General features: G+C 28.9%; 1 protein-coding gene across 1 annotated transcript in view; it reads right to left on the reverse strand.

Annotated features, from left to right (window-relative positions):
• The window catches only part of LOC123291437, a 120,560-nt gene that overhangs the window by 15,283 nt on the left and 86,446 nt on the right, over nt 1-18,831 (reverse strand). The window contains exon 2 of the mRNA XM_044871727.1: nt 10,315-10,427. Within this exon, the coding sequence (XP_044727662.1) occupies nt 10,315-10,427 (113 nt within the window). The remainder of the gene's footprint in view (nt 1-10,314; nt 10,428-18,831) is intronic.

The following is an 18,831-nucleotide window of genomic DNA, read 5'->3' on the forward strand; positions in this document are numbered from 1 at the left end:
CTTACATTTAGTGTAGTGTACTGACTCATAAAGAGCATAATAAATGTTTTTATAGCTTATAAACGCAGAGCAACAGTTGATATGATAGTAAATTAAATCAAATGATGTATAAATAGAGTTAGTTTGTTGGTGCAGTATAAATGAATTTGTAGGATGTTTTTAATAATGTTATTTTGATTTGATTACATGTACAAATACTAAAATATTATTAATCTTTCTAATAAACTACATTTATCATTCTGGTGTCTTTATTTAAACTAGAACGATGAGAATGGATAATTTATTGATGCAAACGTGAAAATGAAACAAGCATTCAATTTCATTATTTGTAGTCAGCTTTAGTAGCTCAATTGGTTAAAGTAGATTGTTCAATTCCCACCGTCACACTAAAAAATAAATTAATTAGTTGTGATGGGCTAGTGCACTATATGCATGAAGGAGGTATACTTGAGGAGGTGATAAGTTCCCTGATTATTAGAGGAGAGGTGGTATCACCAGAGACCCTATACCATAACCTAACCTAAGAGTTCCTACAAAGTAATATTGCACTATGGTTTGTACATGTTGCAGTATTTTAGAGATTTCAACGAACATGCTTTGAAACGGTATATTATGTCTTTGGTTTACTAGCCTTGAGCAATCGTTGGAACACCGAGTCTTGATTTATTACCCTTAGCCAGGTTGATTAAAGAAGAACTGATCTATTACCCTTAGTCGAAGTTTAGCAAACTACAGTTTGCCGAATATCCTCAAGCTTAATTCCATCCCCAAGCTTGGCATTCTGAGAGAGCACGTAAGGAAAAATTGGCGAATTGAAATCTATGAAATTCATACAATTCATAAAATTATGTATACCGGAAAGAAACTGTGGTTTATGAAAGATTTTTGTGAAAAAGAAGTACTCTTTAGAATCAGGAAACCAAATATTATCTCCAATGTTTGATAAAAATAAATATTATTCAAAGTTTGATAAAAAATATTTATTCCAGATAAGTTTTCTTATCTCTCAAACCTCACAATATATCAACTACGATGTATTTTGAAATTGTTTTAAAATTTTATTAACTATATAGTTGCTTTTTTCTTCAATTTTTAATACACACTATATTTGGTAAAATCTTTTTAAAGTTTATGAAAATAAATTTTGTTTATCAATCTGAATTCACACCTTTAAAAAAAACCGTTAGCAAATATATTAATCTGATATGCAAACATCTTAATTGTTTTATTATGATAAAACAAGTTGACATGACCGCACCTTTAAAGCGTGGTCATATTTTCAAGGATAAAATCCTTTCCTGTAAATACTTCGAAAAACAAAAACAACTTAAATTGGAAATAATATTTTCTTGTATAGTAAACTTTAAAAATGCAAACAATAAAGTGCTAAAGTAATCTTCGCAGTTTAAAAGTAACGCTCCCCCGCAGGACAGTACCCTTTTTATTAAATGATAAATAAATATATGCTTGAAACTTGCGTGAGTGGCTTCCTTTTGGCGAGTCTACCACTGTTATCAAGTGGTCATAATATCCGACAAATTCTGCTGCATTTTTTCAGACCGAAAACGCAGCACTTTCGAAAAGAGACGTAGAAAGAAAGTTTGGTAGACTCGCCAAATGGAAGCCATTCATAAAATATGTGCATAAAAACAAATTACCAGATGCAAAGTTTGATTGAATTTTAAATTTCTATATGACAGACATATTAACGTCATTTTAATTGGAAATTTGCCAATTTTGTTTATTTACTATACAAATTAAAATCATGTACAAATAAACAAATTCTATTAACTCCAAACTTTTACTTAATTTTTTTAGTCGTTTAAATTGCTACAAATTTTCATTTAATTAAAAAATATATTTTTAAAATAATTGTTTTTTTAAATTGCTCAAAAAAACAATTTTCAGCATAAAATAAACTGAAATGCAGTTTTTGAAAAGGAATTAAAGATTATACCTTCATTTGCCTAAACTAAGATTCTACAAAAGTGGACGAACATAATTTGTGCTATAGATTTTTTCTTATTAAGTTTATTATTACTAACATATGGAAAAACTCAAAGCTCATATCTCGTTAAAGGAAGCATGGAAAAATCTACTTCTACTAAGAAGTTTATGTTTGACATTACCAAATCGTTCAAATGTAATCATTTCGGGGTAAATTATACAAGCTAATATCGCTCGTTTATTTTAATATATTCTGCCTTCATCAGAGACCGTGATTTTAAAATATTGTATATCGCTGATTTATTGTTAACGTTAACTGCGACAACGTAATTTTAAAATGCTGGAGCATTTTTTGTTTTTACATTAATTTTATTCAAAGAAAAAAGGCAGATTTTCGTACTTTACTTAACAATCAAGATTAGTATTTAAAAAAGTATCTAATCCGGAATTTAAAAAACCAAGAAGAGATTTACATGAATTTTTACAATTTTCAACAAACTTACATGAATTTTTACAACAATATTCACTAAAAACTGAATTAAAACGGCATCCATTTGCCACAACAGTCGTTGTTAAATGCATTAAAGTTTTATTCTATACACACCCAAAACAAATCAATTTATAATGTTTATTGTTTTGAAAACATCACCGAAATTAATTACACAAAACACAAGCGAAAAAAAAGATCAAGCGAATAAGAGCGAAACAAAAATTAGTTATACAAACATCAAACTCCACTAGGAAATAGAATTCAACTGACTGTCAATATAACATTATATTCAACGCTCATAAAATAAAATTGAATATTTCCACTACTTCTTTTCTCCATAGATGAAAGAATTGATGATGCGACTTAAAAACAATTATTAAAATACACTGTTTGAGTTGAGTTTTGTTAGTCAACTGACTTAAACTTAAGTAAGCTAAGTAGATATCAGCTAAGTAACATTTAAAATATTCATTTTATACTATATACAGTACAGTAGACGACGGCCGCGGCCGCAGAACAATGAACGAACTATGCGATGTTAAAATAAACACTTGATTTTAAACAAAAGTACACCTTTATATTAATATTTTATATTAAAATTAAAAATTATGATTGTGTAAAGTGTTTATGTTATCATAGGGAAATATAATCCATATAGAATGAATGCGGTCGGTCTGTATGGTTTTGTTATCGCTTTAGAATAATAACATATGTATTTATGTAGTGTCGTATTATTATGGCCCCCAAAAACAATGACATCATGCACTCATAATATGTATATCACATTTTTCAATTAACTGTATTTAGAAATAATGGTTCTTCGACTTCTATATACAAAATATAAGCTTAATTCATCTATTGTTACACTAATCATTTAAATATTATAAAAATAATATTTCTTAATTCAGACCACTGGTTGCGCAAATGGCCTCCCTAACAGCTTCCAATTTCTCTATTTCATGCCAAGCGCATCCACAGACCTCCAGTACATTTAACAATTTCGTCCCTCCAACGTTTTATCTGGCTATAGGGTGCAATCATAGGGTGTCCATGTAATCGTTATAACAAACAAATAGTAAGAATTTTAAATAATATAGAGACATTCTAGCGTTAAGTGAAAGACTATCCTGAGATGGGACACTTAGATTAAGACCATAGGGTTGAAACATACCCCGCCACGACTTCATAAACCATTTGGAATTGTTTAAGAACAGAAAGAGTGCTTTTACGTCAACGGGCTTCAGGTCGGAGAGATCGTGACTCAAATGAGTTCATTTTTCCATGGCAAAAGTTGGACAGTGATTAAAAAGATAAGACATCGTTTCCCCATCCTCTCCACTGTGACATCTCTTGCAATAATCGTGATGCACGGGCTACTTCAGTCGTTCAGGGTGTCTGACGCCTGGCCAGTTTCCTGTAATAGCTACAACCATTTTCCTTATAAAGGCTCTCTGAAGCGAGATAAGATCTTCGGAACGCCTACCTTTGTACTCCGCCTATATCAGTCTTGGAGTACCACAAGTTCATTTCTCCGCCCACCTAAGATTGGAATTTCTTAAGAGTTCATCTAAGAGCAGCTTGCAATTCTCAAAGAGAACTCCCGTATCCCTAATGATACTTGCGTCTCACAAGCTCATGCCATTTCTAGTAACCTCGTTGCTTTCGCAATTCTCTGGAATGTTTCTATATCACGGTAACCATATCAGGTTTAGATTCATTATCTCCGCCAGATTATTTAAGGACGTTCGGCAGTCCTATGGTACCTTTTAGGCTAGGTAGAGCGACCTTAAAGATTTTAGCGCTTCAGATTTTAGCCAGAAGTGTTTGTTGATTTTATCTTTATATGGAAGTTTTGTGAGTGTTTCTCACAAATATGATTAAAATGTGATATGGGTTTTTATTTTGAAATAAATGCTTATTGATTAGAATTTTTAAAACTAATATAAAATTCTTTCAAAACTTTCTTTCAAAATTTGTGTGCATTTTTATTGTCGTTATTGATTCAGAGATACAGAAAATGATAATTTGTTAGGTCTGTAATCTTTGGGCCATGTTTAGAAAGAACGTAAAATTAATTTTTTTTATATGATACAACTATTCTTGGGGAACTATACTTTTGATAGTGTTAATCTTTAAAGCAAAATATATTTTTCAAAACAACTTAGAGCATTGTAAAATCGAAAGAAATAAGTAAGAAATAGTATTCCTAATATTATTGAACCGATAGTATATTTAATCACGGAAGCGAGCTATTATCCGGTTTGATCTGCGCATCCGGTTTTACCCTACTTTCCCCCTGCTACTGTTTTCAAAGCACATGACTTATTTCTAAACAATTCATTACATACACATCATGTCACGATATTTTGTGTGTTCATATTTTCGAGAAAAAAATGAGTCTGTATTGGGAAATGGATAATTACAGTCCAGGATAATTAAAATGAGATCATCATGAATTCTGTTTAAATTAAAAATGTTTTTTTTAATCAGGTATTCGTTCTGTTGGACTAACAATATATTTAAGTTTACTATGAATTCATCAATTTTATAAGGAAAAACTCTTTGTTAAAGTTGTGGTAACTTTACAATTGATTGATATAAGTATGACTTGCGTTTCATCAATTGAAACTCATGAATCAAAGGGTGTAATACAGTCTATAACTATAATACTTAATACTTTACTTATTATTGACTTAAAGCACTTTTTCATAAGATTTTATTTAGTCCCACTTGTCCTTTCTTTTTAATCGAAGCTTACAAGTTAAATTCGACCCACTTTTCGGTTTACGATTGAGTTGAATTTTTGCATACATATATGAATCGGATTACAATGCATTTTTATGGTAAATATGACCTATTTTTCCCATCGCTTCCACTATATGTGATATACATACGGTTTTACATTGCCAGTCTTTAAAGAGTTTGTTAAACTATTACGAATGCACGATTCCCTATCTTCACCTGCACTATTTTCTGTGCCATGACAAATAGCTAATGCGCAAGTGCTAATTTACTTTCAATCAAATTATCTTTGGGGTCCGACAAGTAAATTTGGCGAGGTTTAATTAGCTATATCATCTAGAAGAAAAATAAGTCATCTAATTAGCTGTGTTAGCTTGAAGAGATTAATTTATTAAGAACAGCTGATGTTTATGGTAGAATTTGTTTCAAATAGCGAAAACCACAAATATATCAACACAAATTCCTAGGAATATGTTGCGGAAGGTTACAATTTACATATGAATTATGAATAATGAACATATGACTGAAGCTCATACTAAAACGTTATTTAGTTCTTGCCAAATTATATTGGTTTTCCAGATAAAGTTACTAATTTCGAATAATGTATTCACCTCTAAGCTATGCTAAAAAAGGATCTAATCCAATTAAACACATGGTTGCATGATGTGATGATAATCTATTAATTTTCTAGGAATCTATTAATTGAATAATGAACACTCTTGGTCAAATAATTTGAATCATCGTTGAAATAGTATGGAAAGTCGAGCACATGAGACAGAAATTAACTGATGAAATCGTGGACGATAGTGAGTGTTAAATATAACTATAATCTTATTTCTATGTAAGATACGTGTAATAAATAAATAATTTTTCCGAGATTTACAACGGATCTTTACTAATCCGGATTGCCAAATTTCCCAAAATTTGACAAGTTGCCAAAATTCAAAGCGACGGTTGTGTCAATCACGTTTTGTTCTGTAGTGTCTACTAAAACTAAAACTGCTAGCATGATAGTAATTATAATATGACGCAAAATAAAACGCAATTTGGGTCGAATGTAGTGTCAGTCACATATGGAATCATCCTTTAATTCTTACAATCGTTATAAAATGTAAACCATTGTTAGATTTATCAACAGATCAGCCAGATTAATGATCTGGTCGCTAGAAACCATTTCACCACCACACACCATCGATTGTTTATTATACTATTCTTGATAATTCTTATTTGGGTTCAAATTTTAATCTTTCAAGTGTACTTACAATATATTTCGTGTATGATGTCATTATTTTTGTTTGTAATTTCGGTTGAACAACCATATAGTCAGTCCAGTCACACAAATACATACAAGTCACATGAGGATACATACATGCATACATTAAGTATACGTCATAATGACCATTGATGACCTTCATCAATAATATTAAATTATCATCACAAACCAGTTAGTTCATTTTTATTGGTTATACAAATAAAAGTTATAAACAAAAACCCGACTACATAAAAAATAACATCTTATATACCGTCGTTGTTACACCACGTAAATAATAAAAATTAAAAACGACAAGTCCTCTTACATTTTTTGATCCAACACACTTATACTCGTCCCTTTTTGCACCGTCACACGCTTGCACACGTAACGTGGAAGCTCTCGTGTACCATTCTCGCATAACGCTTCTGTTTGGCATGCCTATTTTAAATAATGGCTAAATATCCGTGCATCGGATAAAAAAGGGAATTCTACTTGATGCAACAAAGGCGTCCGTTACTCCTGGGACACTCTGTGTAATATACTTATAGAAAGTTCCAAATTTTGATACTCTTTGAAAGGTTTAGGATTGAAAATAGTTTTAGTTGGAGGCCTTAACATTTACGAATATGAAAGAAGGTTTCTGGCTTAAACTACGAGACCTATTTAGATTGTTAGTTGTGATTTATGAATTTAAAAGTGCGTTTAAGTTCGTAAATGAGCAACAATAGTCAAGGTCTTGGATCCATACGACCCACCTAGTAAAAGACGTTAAACATAGAATAAAAATTTTAATATAAAAATGTTCCTTAAAAAAATATAAAGAACTTTTGTTTGAAACATTATTTCGTAAACATCAATATGTTTACCCGTGAAGACACAAATTCGGATGAAATTTTCGTGTCCATTTTCTCCAAAACTATAAAAGATAGGCAAGTGGTCTCGTGAAAGATTCTCGAACGAAAAAAATATAAAAAATACTTTTGAAAACGCCGTCATAATTGTATCGCTTTTAAAAACTTTTCTAATTTAGTTAGAATAATGCAAACACTGACATTCAACACTTTCTATACAGAGTATTTCAACAATTAACACAGTCAAAACTTTACTCCGCATCATCGACTCAATTATTTTTTTTCTTTATATATATAATGTACACTCTATGTCATAAAAAACGCACGGATTTATAAAAAATATAGATGTAAATCCTTGCGTTTTTTTTACACAGAATATAGATATATTTTTGTTTTATTGTACTCTTCTACGCCTTTTTGGGTTTTTCTTAAAAACTTTGCAACTCGGCAAACTGAAAAAATCCTAAGTAACTTAAACACTGGTAAAGTAATATAGTGGAAAAATCCTCCTTTTTTATTTTGATAGTCGAGTAATAAGAATGAATATTATAATTAATATTTTGGACAGGTTATATTCAATATACAAATTTTGTAGTGTGTATATAAAATGTGTTTTTATTTTAAATAAGTGTGAAGTCATTCTCATAATATTCATTTGTTTGGGAGTATAATAGGTACCCGCACATAACACTTGTTATTAATACATGTATTTTAAATATTTGCCCATTTTAAGCAAAATTTTATATAATTTTAAAGCAAATCAAAATATTATTGAAAGTTTAAAGTGGGTCAGTTTTATTTTTAAAAGAGCGAACCGATTACGACCATTTTAAATCGTCTCCGATATTTCTAATTTCTAAATTAAAACTTATGGATGTATGATCATGACAACAAAGTTGGATTTAAAGGATTAAAATTTTTTTATTCGTTGTGTGCGTAGTCATGGTAGGGACAATAACATCGATGCCAGCGCTTCCAGTGAAAAATTTTTTCGTTAAAGGGGGCTGTTATTACTAATTTGCAGTTCTTTACATGTTAATGTAATAGAAATGTCAAATTAAAATTATTGTAAAACACGAATTAATTAAACTTAATGCATTAAAAATTGTGAAAATAAGAAATCAAATTGCACAAATATTATTTTTCAAATGTATATTATTATAATTATTTATTTAAATTTGTGAGACAATAATATTAAATTTTCAATGTAAGTCTTAAATGCAATCCATACAATTATATATGCATCAATACAATTCTATAATTAAAGTAGTGTATCGTTACCATGGAAACGAAACTCACGTACGGAGTGAATAGATAGACTTTTATTCAAACAATATGTAGTTTATATTTCAGCTTAGGTATCCATGAAAATTTTTAAGTAAAATATTATTGAAAAAGACATATTTTGAAAGTTTTTGATAATTTTCACTTGGAACAGATAAAACAAAAAATTTAAAAAAACCTTAGGATAGAGTGTCTCCATCCATATAAAAGGTATACGAGTAGGATAGATTTAAGATTGAAATTATTTTTATCTTATTTTCAACTTTGATGATATATTTTATTATAACTTCATGAATGCAGACGAAAAATAAGAATAAAATTTTTAAATATCTGCTTCGGTTTTCGAAATATCGAAAGGGGGTTTAATAGCATAATATTGTTGACATTGAAAACTATTGCATGCCTGTGACAATACAATAATTGTAATATAGATTAATTAATATGAGAAACGTGTTATTAAAATATCCTTCATTTACTTTTTTTAATTAAATAAAATTATGATTAATAAAAAATTATATGTTGATTACAAAAAACACAATAGATACACGAGCTTAATAACTTAGTCAACCAATAATCATCAACAACCGACGGACATTTGTAGTAGATTCACACGTCATCATAACAAACATATTTTTTTAACGAATTCTCTGTGTACTTACGACTTTAAAAGTCAATAGAAAATTAATGTGATATTTCACCTTTCATTTAAATGGATCAATAGTTTTATAATTACTTGAGTAATTCAAATAAATAATAATAAAAATGGTTGGATGACGAATTAATCATGATGTCATTCTTTATAATGAAAGGGTTAAAGAATACATATACAAAGCGTGGGATTAGAGATTATTTTATTCAGTAACATTGATCCAGGTCATTAAATTTTAATGTTAATGGCTATTTAATAAGAAAATTAAATTTTTTTTAAAAATTAAATTAATATTTTAAAAATTACAAAATTATTTTCATGATTTATAGTGACTTATGTTATAACTTGGTGATATGAGACGAAAAGTAAGAATAAAATTGTTCGATATCTGTCGTAATTTTCAAAATCAATTTTACAACTTTCAATATTTCGAAAACCAAGGGCGATTTAATGATTAATTCGTTGATTCAAGGCCACACACCCATACAGGGTTATTTTTAATAAAAAAAGTATGACCTATTTAACAACAGTGCATTCAGGTAATAATTTGTCTGTTAGTCTGCTTACTAATTGTATTCGACTAGACTAGATTGTAAATATTGATATTTTTATAGATTAATCATTTTTAATTAGCAGTTTTATGTGGTAAAAAAATTTTCATTTTTTGAAACTTTGTATATTAATATACAGAGTATTCAAAAAGTATGGGAACAATCGCAGAACCTTCCCCTATCTTCATTTCCATGAAATTAGCATGCAAATGCTTATATATTTTTATTATGAAATTAAGTCAAAGTTCCTCATTCATGACACTTTTAATAGCTTTTGCTATTTCAACACATTATATATGAATATTAATGGATAAATCACTATGAATAATTTCAGTTCGATTCAGCTCGATAAGTATTCGTTTTTGAGTTACGTGCTTATGGACGAGAAAACGGAAAGTGGTTATTTAGGGGCTAAACTTAATATACTCTGATTGATTTCATATGCAGGGTATAATAAAAGCGATTAGGTATACTATTACTAAAACTACGAAATCTTTTCTTTCCTGACTTACTAAATGAGTAAGAAACTTTTAAAACTGTTCACTCACCTTGAGCTTTGGACGGATATAAGTGCATATCATTAAAAAGTGCTTGAATTGAATCAGCTGGTATACAATTTGTTGTTGGTCCCAATCGTGAACACCAAAAACTGTACACCTCCCTACAAATAAAAGAAAAAAAACACTTTAATTAATATTAAATTTTAAAGTTTAATGTTCTTTTTAATGCTATTTCACACTTTCTCTTTCTTTCAAATTAGATTAAACAAAATCCGATCTTCTTTCACATGAAAACACAATAATGAGCTGTGACGTCATAATGTACAATAAACATGAATATGGAAAAAAGTCAAAATCCTTATAAACTAATTAAAGAGAATTGAAAAAAATTCACTCAAACCAGGATTCGAACCCGGGCTTCTTGGATTCATGTCATGCGCATGCATTGAATTTTTTATTTTTACTTTGTTTATTCACTTTATTATTATTACTTTTTGTTTTTGTTTAATCAATATTTAGTTAACGCTGTATGTATCATATTAAAAATCATCAATTATAATCGAGAGACCATAATGTAAATAAAGATCGTATACATGATTAAAAGTAAACAAAAACAAAAAGTACTTATAAACTACACTTAAAATACCTTGGGTCCATTGTTATACACATTTGTTAAAAAGTTATAGCACATTTAGAACAATAAATCGAACGAAGAAAAGGCCCTCTAACACATACACATTTATGCACAGAATAAAAAATTGAACACATTAAGATATTAACACAGAAAAATATTCTAATAAACTAAATAAAAATCATAAAAGACAAAAATCTAATATAAACAAATAAATATCTCCCTCCAAAATCTTAAAATATTATAAGAGATATATTACCTAGGTACTTAATCAGATCTTTGAGTCATATTCATATCTTAGTAATGCAATTAAAAATTTAAAAAAATTAAATAAATTTCTTAAAAAAATTAGCATTTTTCACGAAAATTCTTCATTAAAAATCTTATCATATAATCATGATTGTAAAAAAACTATTGAGTACATAGTTTTTCTTAGAATTGATCTCGAATTTATTGTGAAAACAAATGGTATATTTTTGAAAATTTTTTGTAATGCTTCATGACGTTACATGACGTCACATGACGTCATACATCGACCTTTAAATATTAATGTTATTTAATATTTTATTGTAGACATGAATAATGATTATTGCTTTTACTAAGTGGTTTTGTCTTGTTGCATATATATGATTTATATATTGTGAAGGTCGTATAAGGTCGTGGAAATTAAATATAGTCTTTCCGGTTTTATTTTTTCTTGTATTAGGTAATTATTTATTAGCATAAGTATAATCACATATCATCTGATCTACTTCATCATATTTTGACTAATGAGGTATCGTTAAAAGCGTCTTGATCGTCCGCTGGTTATTATATATACTGATATATTGGTGTGTACCTCACCAAAGAATAAATAATTGACTGTTCTACTTTGTTTCATATTAAAATGGGATTAAAATACAGTGGACCCTCGGTAATTCGGCACCCCCTGTAATCCGATTATTGTTTTTTTTGTAATCCGCCTATTGTACTTCAGAGTATAACATACAGAATTTTATCATTGGATTCGTAATTAATCGGATTACAAGGTACTCTTTTGCAAAAAGTTCCTGACTATCCTAGGCAGTACTTTATAATTATACAAATTCGATAGTCCGATTCTGTCCTGCAAAACGTCTATCGGATTACGATCTTCGTGAACTCATTATGATTTCATATCACATACACTGACCTGAGTTTATAAGTCCTTCATAAAGCTTAGATCATTCTATGCAAGGTGCTGCAAGATGACATCATAATAAAAATGTAATAATTCTTAAAATGGATTTTGTAAAGTTTTCATACATGTCTAACTGTCTCTTGTAAAACGTAAAATGTAATAAATATTCCACCACGTGAACGAATCATGTAATATTGAATCGTTAGTGAAGCATTTTATGAATATTTATTTCTATTTAAGCACACATTAAGTACGTTTTTCAATCAAGCATTAAATTAAAATATTCACTGACGTCAATCGACTTATACAATGAATTTTCAATAAATTTTCCTAAGATTTTTATAGTAATAATAATAAATATAGAAACTTTAATAGTTTTCATATTACGTAAGAAACTTTTCTTTTACTAAATTAATAAAGCATCAAGTGAAAACAAACCATTGACTGAGTTAATTGTTGATATACTCTGCATGGAAAGTATTGTTAGTCAGTGCTTGCCCAATATAATTATGGCGGCATGTCGGTTGTGTATTAGAAGTGCATTAAAGAAAAATTAAATAAATCACTTGCTTACACTTGCTGCCATTGATATTTAAAAATAAATAAATAAATAAATAAATAAAATAATTATTATTATAATGAAATTTAATACAATTACTGAGTAATAATTATACTAGACATATCAACTAAATTCACTTGTAATAAATAATAAATCATAGACTAACTTAAAATATTATTTATTTTAAAACAATATTATATTAAAAATATTTAATTTCAATGTATAAATTATAGAATTACATATGAGTAATATACAGGTATTTAAAATCAATTAGTATTTTTGATTTTAAAATCTAATCAAGTAACTAATTTATATTTATTTGTTTAAAATACTATACTTTGTATAAATTAAAGCTTGGCAAATTCCAATCGACGGATCGCAGCCCTTAGAAAAAGATCCTTATAAGTTTTACACTTTAACAAATTGATTACCATGCTAACTGTTACATGTCCGATTGCGGTTTAAATACGGAACAATGATAAAACAAAAATTAAAAAATGAACGAGGCCGATTAATTTTACATATTATTTATTTGTTAATTAAGGAAGTCAATAAATGAGTAATTATAATATTTTGTAAGAACTAATGTAAAATAGTTATAATTATAACACCTGTCGGAAGTTAGAAAACGTTTGAAATTCAATTATAAATTACAGATATATTAAATTTTATTTTTAGAATAATTTATAGGCAGAATTAAAATTAGAACATCGCAATACAATTGCAAAAAACTCCTATAAAGGTTATTTTACGTTAGGTTATATTGGCTGTCCACGAAAGACACACTTATGCTATAGAACCCATTATACCATCATATGTGTTTTACCACCTTTCCGCTGATAATTTCATTTACCAGCTCCTCAATTTCAGAGGCTGATTAAACCTTCTTCATGCATATACCACGCACTACACCAACCAACTGAGCTAATAAGGCGACAACTCCTATGAAACACGTTAAAAAAATTTGGAGTACACTGTTAAAGATGTCTGAGATCGATAGACTGTACTGTAATAGAAATTTATCTATTCGTGTTCGTTAAAGTTCATTCTGCAATTGAAGTTATCATGTCATCTTGCTGGCCGACCGCGATAAATGCTAGATAAAGCTTTAGAAAACAACTTCAGATTTTGAAAAGCAGATAAATCCTTTAAGCCATTCATTATGGGTGTTAATAAAAAATTTCCATAAGAGGAATGTTCAATGCCATAATAAAAACAAGTGAAAACAAACAATTGACTGAGTTAATTGTTAAAGTACCATGTATAGACAGTTTTGATTACCTACGCAATCGTTTGTTCTTTTTATCTCATATAAATAAATAAAGATAGCCACTCTTACACACAAAGTAATGATATACTATCATTTCAAAGGAACATTTTTTATATTGAAACTTTTGTTCTTTCTCACGGTTTAGAAGATAGGTCCTACGAACCCAAGGCATTGACCTTTATAACAAATAATAATAATGGGGTTAACCTCTGTTTTTCTGACATATGCCTATAACAGAGGCCACCCACATCATTATTTGATCTTTATTTATTTAACTACATCCGCATATATACAATTACATTTTATGATGTAGATGGAATTGGTTACTTCGTTCTTATCCAAGCGACGATGTGATCAATTCTACCGCCCCATTAATTTTAATTGTTCACACTGCCGCTGCCTGGATTCGAACCAGCAACTTCTCAGTCAGTAGCCAGGCGGTCAAAGGCTAACGCTTTAGACCGCTCGACCACTGAGTCGGTTCCCCTATGCTTATCATTTACGAAATTGACCCCACTTTTTACAGCCTGAGCACGCTATAAATTTCAGCTTGATATCTCTTTAATTTTGAGCTATCGTGTTCACATGCCAGGCCGTCGGATTACCGGAAATGGACTCTTTAGGTGATTTTATGAACACCTATGTCAAAATTATGTTTGTGAACACCTATATCAAAATTATATCAATATTTTCAAGCGTAATAAACTTGGGTCTAAACTTAGTATACCTTGATATATTTCATATATACATGGTATAAACAATGTTATTGATACTTATGAATTTTACTTGTGAAGTGTGAATATTCACACGCATGTGTAATTTAACTTTAAATCACACCAGCACAAACATACATTATTTATATTGACTTGATGTCATTGAGATGTGAAAAACTCATAAAATTAATTAAAATGCACTTCATATTATTGTTATTTTACTACCTTCATCATAAAAAACAAACGTATTTTACTAAAATAGCGCTCTGTCACCGCATCGTCAACCATGCTGACTTTACTCAACGTAGTAAGAGTAAGGTTATTTTGTATTAATTACTTCCTATGTCAAGATTTTTAATATAAAAATTTATTGACTTTCTACAAGAAAATTATTGTTTTCATCCAGAAAATCGAACTACAAAAGTTATTGATAAGTTACACATTGAAAAGTGAACTTGTGTCAAATCTTTTTCTAAAGAACAAATAATGTCACAGTTTTTAAGTTGCGAAAATTATTACAATAAAAAAAACCACATAATTTCCAAGCAATCTGTATATTTTGATTGTTCTTCGTGCGTCTTTCCGGGAAAATCGATATAACATGGCATTATTATTATATGTAGGTATGTATTTAATAAACCAATTAACTCGTTTTCTTAAATGTGTTCGCTCTATTAAATTAGTTTTGGCTTCAATACTTTCTGTTTTTTAATTGTATTGATTTTGGCGTTACTTTACAGCTATTTTCTATTCTTATAACTAGTCGAGAACACAATTAAAAAAGTTCTAAGAATATTATGAATGTCTTTAGTTTTTATAATTCCTGGAATTTCTAGGAATATTATAAATGTCTCTAATTTTTTCATGTACGCTATGATTCCAGATTTTAAAAATTCAAGTATTCCAGGAATGTTATGAATGTTTCTAGTTTCTTTGAGCCCCTAAGTTCCCTCGGGATTAAAGGCCATAAGTCAAGTAAGTCCCTAGTTTCTTTAAGTTTGCTATGATTCCAAAAGTTACCTCCATGGGATTTGATAAAAAATAACGCCTTTAGCAGTACCAGAAGAAAAACAATAAAAAGAGTAGGATAGTTATAAATAGTTACAAATAATCTAAGTTAAAAATTTAAAACTTATAGAGAGATTTTTAAATATCCCCCATAATTTGGGAGGAAATGCTGCAATCCAAATCCCATTAAGAATTAATTTACCAATCTGTTGAATCCTTTCACTGATTTAAAACCATAGTAAAATGAAAATAATTATTTCGAGCAAAGTAATAAAAAAAAAAGACGGGTTGCACTCCGGGAGTGCCGGCAGAAGTGAAAACTTGAATATTAACATTTGTGCATTTTTGATATTTTGTAATGGTTAGGGAATAATTTTGCATGAGTTGCTTTAATTATCAGTATAAAAGTACTATCATTTATGTGGTAGAATACAATATTTATTTATTGGGCTATCGTACACAAACATGACAATTTCATGAACGAACATTTTTTATCCATTACAAAAAAAAGTGTACAATACCGTTAAAGAAATTTTCACTTAAAAAAAAAATATATATATATTTCTAATAAAAAGGCAACCGCATAGTGTTCCTAAGCGGTCACCCATCCAAGTACTGACTATGCTCAATGTTGCTTAACTTCAGTGATCGGACGCGAACCTTTGTACTGACTGTGACATGGTCTTACGAATTTTCGATCAGGCCACGTGTCCTGACGCCCTGACGCGAGTTTAACATTTTTTACCCATTACAAAAAAAGTGTACAACGCCGCTAAAGAAGCTTTCACTTCAAAAAACAAAACAAAATTATATTTTTAATAAAAAAGCGGTCACCCATCCAAGTACTGATTGTGCTCAATGTTGCTTAACTTCGGTGATCGGACGCGAACCTGTGTACTGACTGTGACATAGTCTTACGAATTTTCGATCAGGATCTGACGCCCTGACGCGAGTTTAACATTTTTTACCCATTACAAAAAAAGTGTACAACGCCGCTAAAGAAGTTTTCACTTCAAAAATTTTACTATATTTTGTTATTATTATGACTTTATTTACCGTAAAATATTTACAGAGGTTTTCATTTTCATAAATACATAATTTAGTATTAGTAAAATCAAAATATTTAGCATATAAGCAACTTTACACATGAAAGAATACAACAAATAATAATTATTTACTTGATCAGAAAGTCATTGGCCTGCTCTGTTTATGTCATATCCCCATTGCTTGTTTAACAAAAGACACCTTATCCAATAAATTACTCATATAGGTATATTTATTTGTAATGTACCTGTAGCTATATAGTACACATATAAACAGTGATGTCAGTTAAAACATTTACTCATTATTGTATTTCATGTGTTTTGTGTTGTATTTATTTTGCACGTTAAATAATAAATATTTAGATTAATTTTAATTAATTATTTCATAGTTTTAAAATTTATTGTCAATATCCTTGTTTCATACAGATTTTTTAACAAATTTTCCACTCTCAGTTGTGAAAATGGAATGGAAATTCTAGAAAACGTCAAAACATTCATTAACTCATTTTTTAGGGGATCGATAATGTTGTATTTAGTTATACAGAGAAATGTTAAAAAATAGGCAAAGATATATATTTTCATTAATTTAAACTTAAAATTTTTTGTTTATTTAAAGTAATAATAATAATTAGGTTTCACCTTCGTTTTTTAGACATTTATGTCTATAACAGAGGCTACCCACATCATTAGCTTTAATCTTTATTTATTAAACTACATCCGATTACAATAAAATTTTTATGACTTTGCTGAAGTCGATTACTTTGTTCTTATCCAAGGGAAATCAGTTTGACCAATGTACTACTGCTGCCTGGATTCGAATCCGCAATGTTTGGATCAATTTTGGTCCATATCTCAAAAACTATTCGACCAGTCAACAAATGCACCCGATTTTTGTTTTTGTTGGGTCAAAATTACCTTTTAAACTGAATTTTATCGAAATTGTAGATATACACAATTTTTCGATTTTTTGGAATTTTTTTAAGGGGTACCCCTTTGAAAAAATCGAGAAAAACGCAAAAAAAAATTTTGTTTTGGAATTTGATGAAACTTGGTGGTTGGGGTAATTTTGGTCCAAAAAGTATAAAAATCGGGTAAATTTAATGATTGGATGCCCAGTTTCTGAGATATCGCGATATTTGGATCGATTTTGGTCCATATCGCAAAGACTATGCGACCAGTCCTCAAACGCACGCGATTTTTGCACTTTTTGGGTCCAAATTACCTTATATACTGAATTTTATCGAAATTGGAGATAAAAATAATTTTTCGATTTTTTGCAATTTTTTTAAGGGTAGTACCCCTTTGAAAAAATCGAGATAAAGCAAAGCGGGTGGGTATCTGCTAGTATGTTATAAAAAATATAAATAAAATCATAAATGAACAAAGAAAACCTTAAAATAATTATATTTTATGAAATCATCGTAGCTTTTAACACTTTCAAGTAGTTCAACACCTTACCTTGATACGTATTTTTAAATTTTTAGGGTTCCGTAACATAGGTACATAGTTGGCGTTGAGTTCTTTTGTAAAAAATAAAGTCTTTAAGAATTTTTTTACAAAAAAGAGAAACGCAATCTTTTGTAGGGTCAATTTACTGTATGCGTATACGAATTTTAGATTTTTTTAGGTCTAATAAATACAGTGGAGTCACAGTAATCCAGTTTTTTCCTTGCAATATCAAATTTCTTAATTTAAATAATTAAGTAATTAAATAATTATGTTGAAAAACAAAATATGAAAATAAATCATAAAAATAATATAAGAGAAATTAAAAAAAAAACATAGTTTTCATAAATATTAATTTGATTATTATGTAAATTTATTAATAATACTTAATGCAATAGTATTTAAAACAAGTTCAAATAATTAATTTTGTTCACATTCAAAAATTTACTACAAAATATGTACCTAAAATTAATACGCCTGCGACTTCATGCTGAGTTTTAAGTACTTAAATAAAATTTATTATAGTATTAATTACATTAAAAAATTTATTTAAAAAATAAAATTGAAAAACTATTATGTACTACCTGTTATCCATCTGCTTCGTTGTACTATTATTTAACTTTAAAAACAAATACCATCATCACATTATAAACAAAACCATTAAAGATTTTCTTTTGACATTTTATTCTGACTCACCTCTAGGTCCCTAAAGCTGGCATGGGCAAACGTGGGAGAA

This window comes from Chrysoperla carnea, chromosome 2 (genome assembly GCF_905475395.1).
Source record: "Chrysoperla carnea chromosome 2, inChrCarn1.1, whole genome shotgun sequence".
In the NCBI taxonomy this organism is placed as follows: domain Eukaryota; kingdom Metazoa; phylum Arthropoda; class Insecta; order Neuroptera; family Chrysopidae; genus Chrysoperla; species Chrysoperla carnea.